At 34.8% G+C, this 12,223-nt stretch overlaps 1 protein-coding gene across 1 annotated transcript in view; it reads left to right on the forward strand.

The window, feature by feature from the left end:
* Positions 1–12,223, forward strand: part of LOC121673490 (TBC1 domain family member 5-like) — a 116,855-nt gene that overhangs the window by 75,122 nt on the left and 29,510 nt on the right. Inside the window, exons 11-12 of the mRNA XM_042046825.1 lie at positions 1,543–1,685; positions 7,537–7,643. Of these exons, the coding sequence (XP_041902759.1) occupies positions 1,543–1,685; positions 7,537–7,643 (250 nt within the window). The remainder of the gene's footprint in view (positions 1–1,542; positions 1,686–7,536; positions 7,644–12,223) is intronic.

Here is a 12,223-nt window from a genome sequence, read left to right on the forward strand (position 1 = left end):
TGTACTAACATAAAAAGTTACAAGACCTTAGAACATAAATGTTTGATATGAGAGCGAGATGATGCTGCCTTTGAAATCATGTGTTTTCACTTTTAAAAAGGAACATATCTTGCAAGGAAAAGATTCTATGTAGTGATCTCTAAATCTGTACATGGATATTTTTGTGGATTGTACATATGGTTCCAGTGGCATGGGTAAAAGTTTAGTGAACAAAACCTTGACTCACAACAGTCCCTTTGAATTTCTTTTATAAGAGACTGTCTTTTTGTACAGATTCTTACTATCTTCAAAGCTTGTGCTAGACTGGCATGCTGGAATTCATTTGTCCAGTATTTTCTTTATTACTGTAATCAGAAAAAAAAAAGCAAAAACAAAACCCCAGATGCCTTAAACCAACAATGAGTTCTGGAACAAAAGTGGTTAAACGTGAATTCTTACGAGTGAAACTAATCCTGAACAAGAAATTTCTAGTTGCCTTTTTAGAAATTTTTGTGAGTTTTAAAGAATGACTTAATTTGCTTAGCAGAAATTTGCAATCAATCTTTTCTTGCCACTGAATAAACAGATTCCACATGCGTAGCTATTTGCATATCCCAGCTAAAAATGTAATTCATTATTTTTAAGTCCATTTCGTAATAACTATTTCAGGATTAATGTTACTAACTATTCTTTAGCTCGTTCAAATGTGACCTTAGATAATCCTACCTAAAAAGATACAAAGCTATTGGGTCTGTTCTGGAATAGGGAAGAGAAGTGCCTTTCCTGAGGTCACCAAGTGAATCAGTGTAAGAGTCAGAACTAGAAATGAGAAATCTAGAGAAACAATTTTCTTCTACTGCATCTCAAGTTTCCAGCCTCAAGCAAATACTGCATTTAATATGACAAATTTTCACATTTTGCTAGGTATGAAAAGGACACAGAAACGAACAGGAATTAACAGTATAGTCTACATGCAGATTATCACTAAATCTGTAAAGATTTAAATTAGATTTAATGAAAATAGCATCCATAGCATATTTTACATGGAGCTTCAGACACTTTCATCCATAACAGGGAGAAAGCCCCTGTGCAGTAACTGTGACCTGGTCCATTTTAGTTGCTGTTCGGCATCTGCTTCTGAACTGGCTTTCACTTGACTGGGCTTTTCAGGGCTTCTCATAAACTACTGACTTCACCCTCCTGTTTTTGCTGTTCCAGGCCATTTTTGCATAATATTTTCTCTGTTTCATCTTAGGTCACTATCACACTAAATCCTCAAAAATGTGGTATATGGGATTGATATATTTTGTCCTTTGAGGGTCACCCACATAATAATATTAGTCAGTGAAGCTTCTACAGTCTGTAATGTATAATTTCTTTGATGTAGATGCAGTAACATTTTCACAAATACAATTGGCCAAGTCGTTATCACAGCTCTTGATGCTTTGCAAAATTTTCTGGTAAAATGTTTAGGACTGTAATTGATCCTGGGATATGTGTCCTGACTTTACCATACTTGCTAAAATGGAGAAATACAAATCATAACTTTTCCCTTTTTTTCAGGCGATGGGTAAGGCTCCTGTTTGGACGTGAATTCCCACTGCAGGATCTTCTGGTTGTCTGGGATGCTCTATTTGCTGACAGTATCACCCTGAATTTAGTTGACTACATTTTTGTAGCCATGTTGTTGTATATCAGAGATGCCTGTAAGTATCAGCTATCTTACAATTTTTTTTTAAAGAATGCAAACCTATTCCTTGAAAGAGAGACCTTAAACATGCTAAATTTCATTCTGACTTTCTTAACATATTGAAAATCGTTCCAAATACTAGGAGAGGAGCTATTTATTATCAGACATGGCCTGCCGTATTTATGAAACAAATTGTATCTTGGAGTTAAATGCAGGTTTGTTTTGTGAGTAGTTCTGTGTTTTCACATGGAGTTGCAGATTTTATGTGCTCTAAGTGATACAGGCAAGTATAGAGCTCCACCTTCCGACCAAGCTCACGAATTGAGTAAAGCTTCCCTGTGATACTTGAAATATTTTTATGCTGTTCCCCTGTGAGAAAGGAGAAAATGCACAAGACAATGACTCACAATTTTCGAAGAGATATCTTGAAGGAAATGCAAAGATGAGTATCAATTACTGAATATGTTTATTGTGTGCAAGAGTATCATCTTAAAAAAATTATAATTTATTTTGTTTTGGTTCAGTACACCTGAAATTTGTGCACAGGTGAATTCTTATAATTTAGTGGTGACCAATAATATTAAGTTGGGGAAAAAAAGCAATCAAGAAAATGTTTTTAGCTTATATAATTGTAAATGGGAGGATAAAGATACATAATGATTAATTGAGGCATTTACTGCTGTCCTATCATATTCTGCAAAAAATTCTGTATGCAACTGATGCAACAAAGTATGCATTTCGCAGCAAGATGTATGGGGCTGTCTTTAAGTATATGAATTCTATAGCAAGTTATTCAGAGTTAAGTATATACCATCTGTAAGCTTTAGGTTATAACAAGGTCACACATTTGACACAATTTTGTATTCTAGGACATAGGAAGTTTTCAACATCTGTGGATCCTATTTTAGGGCCCAGTCTTGAAAATATAACGTGGTACTTTACATGTACATGTCGTTCCACTGCCTGCCTTCATGTGTTTTTTAATTACTTTTTAATAAACATGCAGAATTTAGAGCTACCTTTCGTTCCTCCCAAAGAAGTGGACATTTAATTTTGGTCAGAGATTTCAAAATTAATGCTGATGTTTCAGGATGATCTGGTTCCAGGTCATTATGTTTTGCAATCCAAATCTTGGTTATTTATACGCAGTGAACTGAAGTAATCTTAAAATTTTTGGTAGAGATATGTACTGAAGAGGTATGTAAGAAAGTTTCTTAGCATCAGTATTTTATTTTGTGCCGTTGCTTACCTTTACAAAAAAAAAAACCACGTTAGAACTGGGCTTGTAAAAAGCCTCTCTCTTCCTGGGGAGGGAAAGTTGTTCTGGCTTTGTTTTCTTTTGATTTGTGGTGCAGAAATACAAGTATCAGTATGAGTTAACTAAAATGTGAGCTAAAAATATGTTCCAGGCTTTTGTATGAAATCAGTCTCTCTCTTTTCTCTGAACTTCCCAAGCTTAGTAAATAGAGTAGTAAATAGCTTTGCTGTGTAGTACGTTTGCCCGAATGAGAGGCAAAGTCATCTCGTCAGGACAGCTAATACTTCATTTTTTGACTGTTTCTATAATAAGTAACTTCTTGTTCTACAGATGGACCTAGTTAGTTACTCTAAGCATAATAGAATGGGGAAGCAAAGTAAGTCATAAATACTGTAAAGTTGAATATATTTTTCCAACATCAAACTCAAACCATAACAATTTCCACAGTTCTTGATTTCATAAAGCTTTTGTTATAAATCTGTAAAAGAAAAATTTTCCATTTTTCCTTTTTTTTTATTGCTGATAATATTTGAGCTTTGAGCAGTGTTCAAAGTTGTAGTAATTTTAAAAAGATTTTCAAGTAAAATAAGTTTATAAAAGCTTCTCTTTATTTGGTGAAAGGAAATGTAAGCTCAAAACATCCAATGGTGATAATCATCTTTAATTTAAATAAACCATCGGGAAATTTTTAGTTTAGAAACTTTGAAACAATAAGAACAATAATAAAGCTCCTAAGATATTATGTTATAAAAATGTCAAATATAAGCAATTATAATAATACAGTACTCAAAGCATTTGAAAGTTTAGAAATTGTGCTGATTCTTTTATAACAACACATTTGGGGATGGGTGAAAGTTGCTGGTTTGAGAATTGATGAAATTTTTTTTCTGTGCTGTATTATGATGTTCTCAAGGACGTGATTTTAAGAAAGTATTATTTGTGCTGTATTTCTCATTTTTATTTTAGTTCTGAAATCCTCTGTTGCTCAAACAATATATAATTCAAGGAGAAGGGAACATTTAGATTATCAGATTACTGTATATATATTTTAGAGATTACAGATACATAATCATGTACACAGCCGTTCTGTAAACTGCTCTGTTCAGTTTTACATCTGTATCCAAGCAGATCTTTCTTTGTGGAGTGATAAGCCAAGCATAGGGTTGTGTACCAGTGTAGCTGTAAATTCTAATAAATTATTTCTTGTGTTTCTTTGGAAAAATTCTTGGAATACTTTTTTTTTTTAATCTGTCAAATCAGAAGCATGAATATTTGCTTCTGTTTCACCAGTGTGAATATGCATGCAGTTGTTGATGAAATCAGAATGGAGGGAAGGATGTGATGCAAAAATAGATTATTTTATCTACTTCCTTCCCAGAAGGACAAGAACGAACAAACCTGGAAGACCTGTTTATATTTTGCATAGTAAATTCTTGCCATTATTGCAGCAGGAGCTAATTTTGACTGAACAGTATTAGAATAAGTGTATTTTTGTTTCCACTTGAAGATTAGGTTATGGTCATTGTTAGAATTTAGTTTTTCATCTCTAAAAGTGCTATGAATATTTTGAGAGAAATAAAGGAGCCATAGCTTCTTCTTAGGGGAACCAATTAGTTATTTTTGTTATAGTGCAAGATGTTCATTTGTCTATGTTTAACTCAATTTAGGGCCTGCTAAGGAGAACGTGGCCACATGTAAAGCAGCAGGGGGGAGTAGTCCCACCTTTCCAGGGTTACAAAGTAATCTGGATACAGGATCAGTGACATTAAATACTAAGCTTTTAAGAAATTACATGCATCAGAAAATTTGGACTTTGTTGAGGACAGTGCAGTGGATGTTCAGGTTTTCCACCACATTACTGCTGCTTGTATCCAGGGGTGGTTTTTGGGCCAACAGAGAAAGGTCAGTCTCTTCTAAAGCAGAAGGGAGAAGGCAGTTTTGATGTTCCTTTGGGCCCTGAATTACAATATTAATAAAAGGACAGTAAGATTGCCTTCTCTATGGAGAGGAGTTTCTCTCCTCCTTTCCTGAGAAATGCCAGTAGCATTCTTCTTTGGGGAAGTGAGAACTTGTGGTTCGCAATAGAAGTTGGATCCAGATGTGACTCTCACTAAGTCAATGAGAGAAGGAAAATCACAGCTGAAGACCCACCAAGCTTTTTACAAGGCAGCTGGACACACCAGCTACTGCTGAGACTGGATAAATTTGTATTTCACAGAATCTCCTTCTAGAAACTTCATCCAACAGATGATTTTTAGAAATCCTTTTAACACCAATAAGTATCTTCAGCTTTGTTTTACTGCTATTTCTCTATAATTTTTAAGAAAATTGCCACTCTGTTGCATAACATTATACATTTTGTCCTGAAGACACAAGAATCATAGAATGGTTTGATTTGGAAGAGGCCTTCAAGGATCATCTAGACCAATCCCCTGACATGGGCAGACACATATTCCACTAGACCAGGTTGCTCAAAGCCCTATCCAACCTGACCTGGCACACTTCCAGGGGCATCCACAAAATCTGTGGGCAACCTGTTCCAGTGCCTCACCACCCTCACAGTAAAGAATTTCTTCCTTATGTCCAATCTAAATCTACCCTCTTTCAGTTTAAATATATGGGGGAAACTCTGAAGATTAAAAAAAAAACCTATATAAAAGTTAGCAGGTCTTTCATTTATAGTGCTGGAATTTTTTTAACTTTCTGGATGATAAGGAGTTTTTTTGTCAGGGGTCAAGTCTGCACAATTAAAATAAATTAGTTTTTTTAATACTTAGTTTTCTCTTTATCTGTGAGACAGCAAAGAACTCTTCCAGGAAAAATAAAGGATATTTTTAAGGCATTTTACATTGCAGAATAGAACACATACTTATTTGTTCAAAAGAGAAACACATCGGTGTTACTGTCTGTCATTTATAAAACTATTTAGCATTTAATATCAATATTCACTGTTTTTATTTGCTTTGGTAAAAAGGCATCATGATCACAACTGCAGTTCAGTATCTTAAATTTGATTTACGTATGAGAGTTTGATTGGGTATGTTCTGTGTGGTATTACACTCTGAAAGAAGTGTAAAGTATTGCTCGTATTACACTCTGAAAGAACTCTGACGGAGGCCATTGTATTGTGTTCATTATGCCAGCATTGTGACTTCAAGAAGAAAAAGCAGGTACCTGAATATGAGCAAGAAAAACAAAGGGTAGGAAAAAGAACAGGCAGAACAGATAAAGAATGAGTAGGATAAGTGAGTGCTTTACAAATGAAAGCAGATGTATGAAATTACAAGCTGTCGGATCAGCAACAGAAATGAAGATGATAAAGTGGTTCCTTACACAGATTATAATTATTCATTTTGCCCAGTCCTGCATCTTTTCCCCATAATCCTCTTGTTGAGGGAGGTAAGGTGCAGGAGGATATGAGGCTTATTAGCATGAAAGAAAAAAAGTAAACCATTTAAATTTCTCTGTCTGCAAAACTGCCCTTTATTTTGCCTTTTAGTGATTCAAAATAATTTTGTATTTGCAATATGCCTGATTAATTAAAGGTATTTCTTACTACAGCTAAAGTTCTCAGAAGAGTAAAGTTTGTTAGAAATTTATTTACAATTACTATTGTTGGAGGCTGTCTTTACTTTGCAGAGTGGAGGCATCATTAACAGGCATTGCTTTGACAGCTGTGGCAGATGGATTGCCTGGATTTAGATGGTGCAAAAGAAATGAAGTAGTTTACGTAGACCTGCTTGAAAAGATGTCTTTAATAATTGCACTCATAATTAGATTGATTTGGGAAGGAAAAAAAAATCTGAAGATGACAACAACAAGCAAAAAGCCACAGAGTATGCTTACATAGATTTAGGTAAAATAAAGCAGATTAGAACAAAATTATAAACTTCAGCAAAGCATGCTGAAAATTTTCTGAATAAGTGAAAAAATCTAAGCAAGTTAATGGTGTACTATATTTTTTTAGTATTTATGAAATTAAAATCCAGTCTTTTCCCTTTTTCCTGAACATTTTGTGACATTTCTGATTTAGAAGAAAACAAGTTGTTGAATAATTTTACGTATGCATAGGTATCTGAGTGTGTGTGTGTATGTAAATATGTATATAAGAACAACATAAAATATATTTCAGCAAAAAATCGTCAGACTTATGATAAAGTCATAAACGCAAATTATCATATTTAAATTTAGATGTCTATGGAGGAGAGTGTGAAAAGTCCATGTCCATTTTGGGGTATAGGAGTAGTTCTTCAAGCTCTGCTGACAGTATTGTCCTGAGCTCCACTGAGTGGGGCAGGATTCAGGTGCACAGCTACAGAGGTCTGAATTGAGGCATCTGAATCTGGAGCTAACGTAATGTCTGTGACATAAAGTCATAGTTTTAGAACCGTTCTTAATTAGACTGGACCAAGCGTATTCATGAAGCTTGATTATGTGTATCTAAAATACCTTTTACTCTGCTTGAGTTCTGAGAGACCATGTGGGAAAAGACAGCAAAATCTGAACTGTAACGAATTCACTGGAAAAAGTACTGTTTTGGAATAGCAAAATAAGACAGTAATATTCTCTTTCTCTCTCTCTCTTTTTTTAATTTTCATTTTAATGCTAGTGATTTCAAGTAATTATCAGACCTGTTTGGGACTTCTGATGCATTATCCACCTATTGGAGATGTTCACTCCCTTATCCTAAGAGCACTTTTTCTCCGAGATCCAAAGGTGAGATGCTCGCTCTGTTAATTCAGGAATAAATCACTGTAATAAAATTTTCTAAATGCTATGAAGTTAATAACAACCTACATTCTGGAAACTAAATGGTAGTTTCAAGTGTCTTCTTATCTGACAAAAGAGCTGAAGGAAAGAGTTGGAAACAAAGTAGAAACAAGTTCTTTTACTCTTTAAAGGATACTTTAAAGGACAGTTCGCTAAAGTTATCCTGGAGCTCTGGTAACTGCAGTTGTGCTCCTTAGAATAACTTTGCTTGGTATTCTGCACAAACTTTTAGGATAAAGTATGCTTTTCAGGGAAGCAGTGATGTTACTATATAAAACCTAGTAAGCTGTGTAGAAAGCATCATGCAATTTCATCTGAAAGACCTTTTTCATGGGATTTCTGGGATTAATCACTGTTAATCCTTAAAGCACCACCCCTGCCCTATATATAATGGTTATGTGATGGTTTTAGATTAAAAACAAGAGTTTGATGTTACAGCCTGTAAAGATTCACATGAATAAAATGTATAAATTCATGAATTTTATGTCACATATTACTAGCACACAGTTTCTGATATACTCACCTATTAAAAAAAAAGAAAACCTCTTGCTGTTTTAGAATGTCATGTGTATATATGTGGGTATAATATACAGGAGATGCCCACTGTATAGTGGATTAAGTGCTTGAGATGAAGCTGTACACAGTAATCTTTGCTTACTCAGATCTCTGGCAGAGAGCAGAATTTGTGAACTGTCTTTCTACATGTCCCATTAGTAGGTTGCCAATGTAAAGTCTGATTTCCCTCATCTTCTTGGTGCACAACATCTTTGAAAGCAAAAAAATTCATCACTTCTGCACTCTGACTACCTTCTGCTAAATTTCATTCTGTAGCAGTGTTTACACTTTTATGGATTAAGAAAAAAATTGTCTCTTTGTTTTTCTGTATCAGTTTTTTGCAGAAATCTGCATCCTTATAACTGCTTTCTTCATTCCTCTCAGGCATGAAGATTACTTTCATGATGAGAAGTAAAGTGTATCATCAGTAAAGCGCATAAGAAAGTTTCTAACGTTAGATCTCAGGAATCTTTCTTAAGATTTTGGCAGCAGTCTGTGAAATCGTTTATGTACTTTCTTAGCAAAAGAAGATAGAAATATTTTTTAGAAGAAAGATACAAAGGGAGGAAAATTTTGCTCAGTTATCCATCTGAATTCAATATGTAATCTGTCATTTATTGAAGAGATATGTTGAACAATAAAGTGATTACTGATTATTCAGCTGTCCTCTTGAAACATGCTAGGCAGCATACAAGATATCCCATCAGCTGAAGGGGGGCAAAAATTAACCACCAACTTCCCACAAAGAGGCTTAATCACTATTCCACTCCTTATGCTCTTGTCCCCAACAGAATTAAGTTGTCAGGAGCATAAGGCCTTGGTGTCCTATTAATTAACATTCTCAGGTGGGCCTTGAATACCTTTCAGAAAAATACTGGTTGTAATTCTACCATGTCTTTCATTTAGTTCTCCCTTTGCTCTGGTGAATTAGTACTTGAAACTCTGATGCAAAGAGTGGTAGTTGCTTTGTCAATTTAAATATGATAAAATGCAATTGTTTCTCATTTCTGAGCTGTACTTTTCTGCTTGGGAAATACTCTGAAGGTTGAGAAGCTCTGATTTCCAGAGAATGAAGAGCTTAAGGGACTTGCAGCCACCTCTCATTTTACACTGGGTCTTTGTGTTGAGGCTTCGTAAACAGATCAAGACTTCTTGCAGTAAGGAATACCTGTTCTAAAGGATCCTTCTAAAACTAACAAATAGCTCCAGGTCTGAGAAAGAAATGTATTTTCAAGGCTATGACTTGAGTCCTGTTTGAACCTGTTTCGTACCTTTTCCTAGGTATGACTTCTAAGTTTCACTTATGTGTCTGTAAGCATATGTTTGTTCAGTCCCTTTTTTCCATATATCTGAAATAGAAGTCTTGGTGTTTTGTAAGACCTATGCTCAAACATTTCCAAGTCTGTCAACATTTTTCATTAAATAGAATGAAAGGGAAGACTCAACAAGGCATCATGGGTGCTGTAGGAGTCTAAAGTCAGTGCACAGATTATATACCAGAATAAGTGGGAAAATTATGTTGTTGTTGTTTTTTTCTTTTTGCTAGATGCATAGAAATAATTCAGTTTGCCCTTAGTCCCTGTGCAGATAAAAGGAGATGGGAAGAAATGACAAAGAGAGTTTAGTCTGTGGTGTAACTTGTAAGTGGTGATTAACAAATTCAGTGCTTAATTATTTTTCTTCCTTCTTTGATGTTTTCCTGTGCATTTCTCCATCACAAGCTTCTGGTTTCTAATAGGAAATTACATCTGGTGCAGTGCAATTTTGTCTCTCCTTATCCAGGGCTGAGTTGCTCTGCATGGCATTTCTTCCAAGATTTCACTTGGGTTTTACTATGTGAAATCAGGGAACTCTTCTCTGGGAGACTATGGCATGCTCCAGTGGCTTATTTCATTATTTGTTGAACATACCAAGAAAGTTTAGGGTTGTTCCAAATATCTGAGAGACGCTTGCTCTCTGCTCCTTGGAGCTTTAAATCTCAGCTGGACAAGAAATGCAGTTTAGAAGTCACGTCCAGGAACAAACAGGTATCTACCTCTTGCAGGTTTTCTAATACGTATTGTCTTTCATATTATTTTTGCAGCTAGGAAAATACCAAGTCATCTTACAGAGGGGAGGTTGTCGGGTATTTGGACTAAGAAAGGTTGGGGGTAGGTGCATAAAACTGAAAGGTTCTTAAGGAACAATCTTGTCATAAATGGTGGAGTTGTTAAGATGGACCTGATACAGCTTTTCCATCTGTAACTTCCAGTTCTGGAGATAACCTGGGTTTGTACATCTAAAAACATCTATTATTTTTTCTGTTTCCTTGTCTTGTAGTCTATCAGGAGAGCTAAACTTTGGCTTGATGAACCTGTCACGTTTTGTTTGCTTCTTTTCACTGCAGTCATCACCAGGGAACTACCTAAATGTCAGAAGAAAGCTGTACTTAAAAGATGGGTGGCATATTTTTCTTAAAGATGGACAAATAAAATTTCCTGACCTTTTGTGGAATCAAACCTTACCAGAAGCCTTAGCATTATCCAGTATTAACACTAATATGAAAAGTAATTAGTACTTGCCATTAACCTAATGCTTGCAGCAGCTCTCCTGTTCACTTTGAGAACCCCAGTTGTCAGCTGAGATGAGAGAACATTTTAGATACCACATCTCTGATATTTTTCAGTGCCACAGAAGAGAAATACACATCTCTGTAATAGCTGAAAACAAGTTAATGCACCTGTGTCTGAGAGGGGGCCTGAGAGATACTAATTTTACAGGCAGGAGTATGGATCAATGCAGAATAATTGAATTTCAGCCTTTTCTGCATTTGGCTAGCTCCACTTCTTAGGAAAATGTGGAATGAAAAGCTCAAATCAGTGTTGTTGTCTTTGCATAGGGTGATAAAGTTAACCTGCTTAGCAGAGTATTTGTTTCACATTTCCAATCTTTGAACAGATAATTGCCTCAATTATTTATATTAAAGTAACTTCTATGCACTTACAGTCCTTCTGAATGTAACAGTAGAGCTTCTTATGGAAGAATGGGCTATTAAAATTGTGTATATGTAAAAGGAAAAAATAAGGGAAGGTTCTTTTATGTATATCCAAAAACATTTACTGAAGGTGTGTGTCTGCATATTTAATACACCATGAGTGGCTCATTTTCTTCAGTTTTTTTCCTTATCAAAACCATTGAGCACTGTTAATTTTCAAAGCAAAGGCAGCAAAATTAAGAAGTAGAGATATGGAGATAGGGCATTGAAAAAATATAAAGTGATTAAAAAACATAGTTCTAACTAGAGTTGTTCAAATAAAAAAAAAAAATTAAAAAACCCAATTAGAAACAAAAGTCATAGAAAATGTGAACATATTGTGTTCCTTAAATAACCAGATGTTCTTTCCTTCCTGAAGGCAGCCAGGGCTAGGAATAAAAGGTTTAAAACTATTGTTTTAAGTTAACTGTGAATTTTGAAAATCTGTTTTCACCCTTTAGCAAATAAAATTCTAATACAGCAACATAAGCAAAGTAATTTTCATCTTTGGGTGTTCCTATTTGTATGTTGTTCTATGTTGAAGTGTTAACCTTATCACAATGACTTATTAGAAAGCTAAAGCACCACATAGAATATTACAGTTTTGCATTGCATACTAAGAACCTGACAACTATCCTTTGTCTGAAAGCTTACTGTATTTTTTCTTCATTTTTCTGTCAAATAAGTTTGCTTTCAGATATTTTAACATGGTGAGTTGCCCCATTCATTGAGCAAGCTAGTTAGGAGCTTAATTCAGTGGAGACATCTTTTATCATAAGCTATCAGCTAAAAAAAAAAGAAAAAAAGAATGTGCTTGGTTGATGGAAATTAATTTGTTACTTATGCTAATAATATTCTAGTTACTGCTGCTTATATTTACTCAACATTGTATTTTAGCTATCTGCTGACATTGAAAGTGGCTATATAAATATTAAATTCTAACTAAATCCATGGAGAA

Source organism: Corvus kubaryi, unplaced genomic scaffold (genome assembly GCF_017639235.1).
Source record: "Corvus kubaryi isolate FWS band 111438036 unplaced genomic scaffold, C.kubaryi_AGA036_p1.0 65458, whole genome shotgun sequence".
NCBI lineage: Eukaryota > Metazoa > Chordata > Aves > Passeriformes > Corvidae > Corvus > Corvus kubaryi.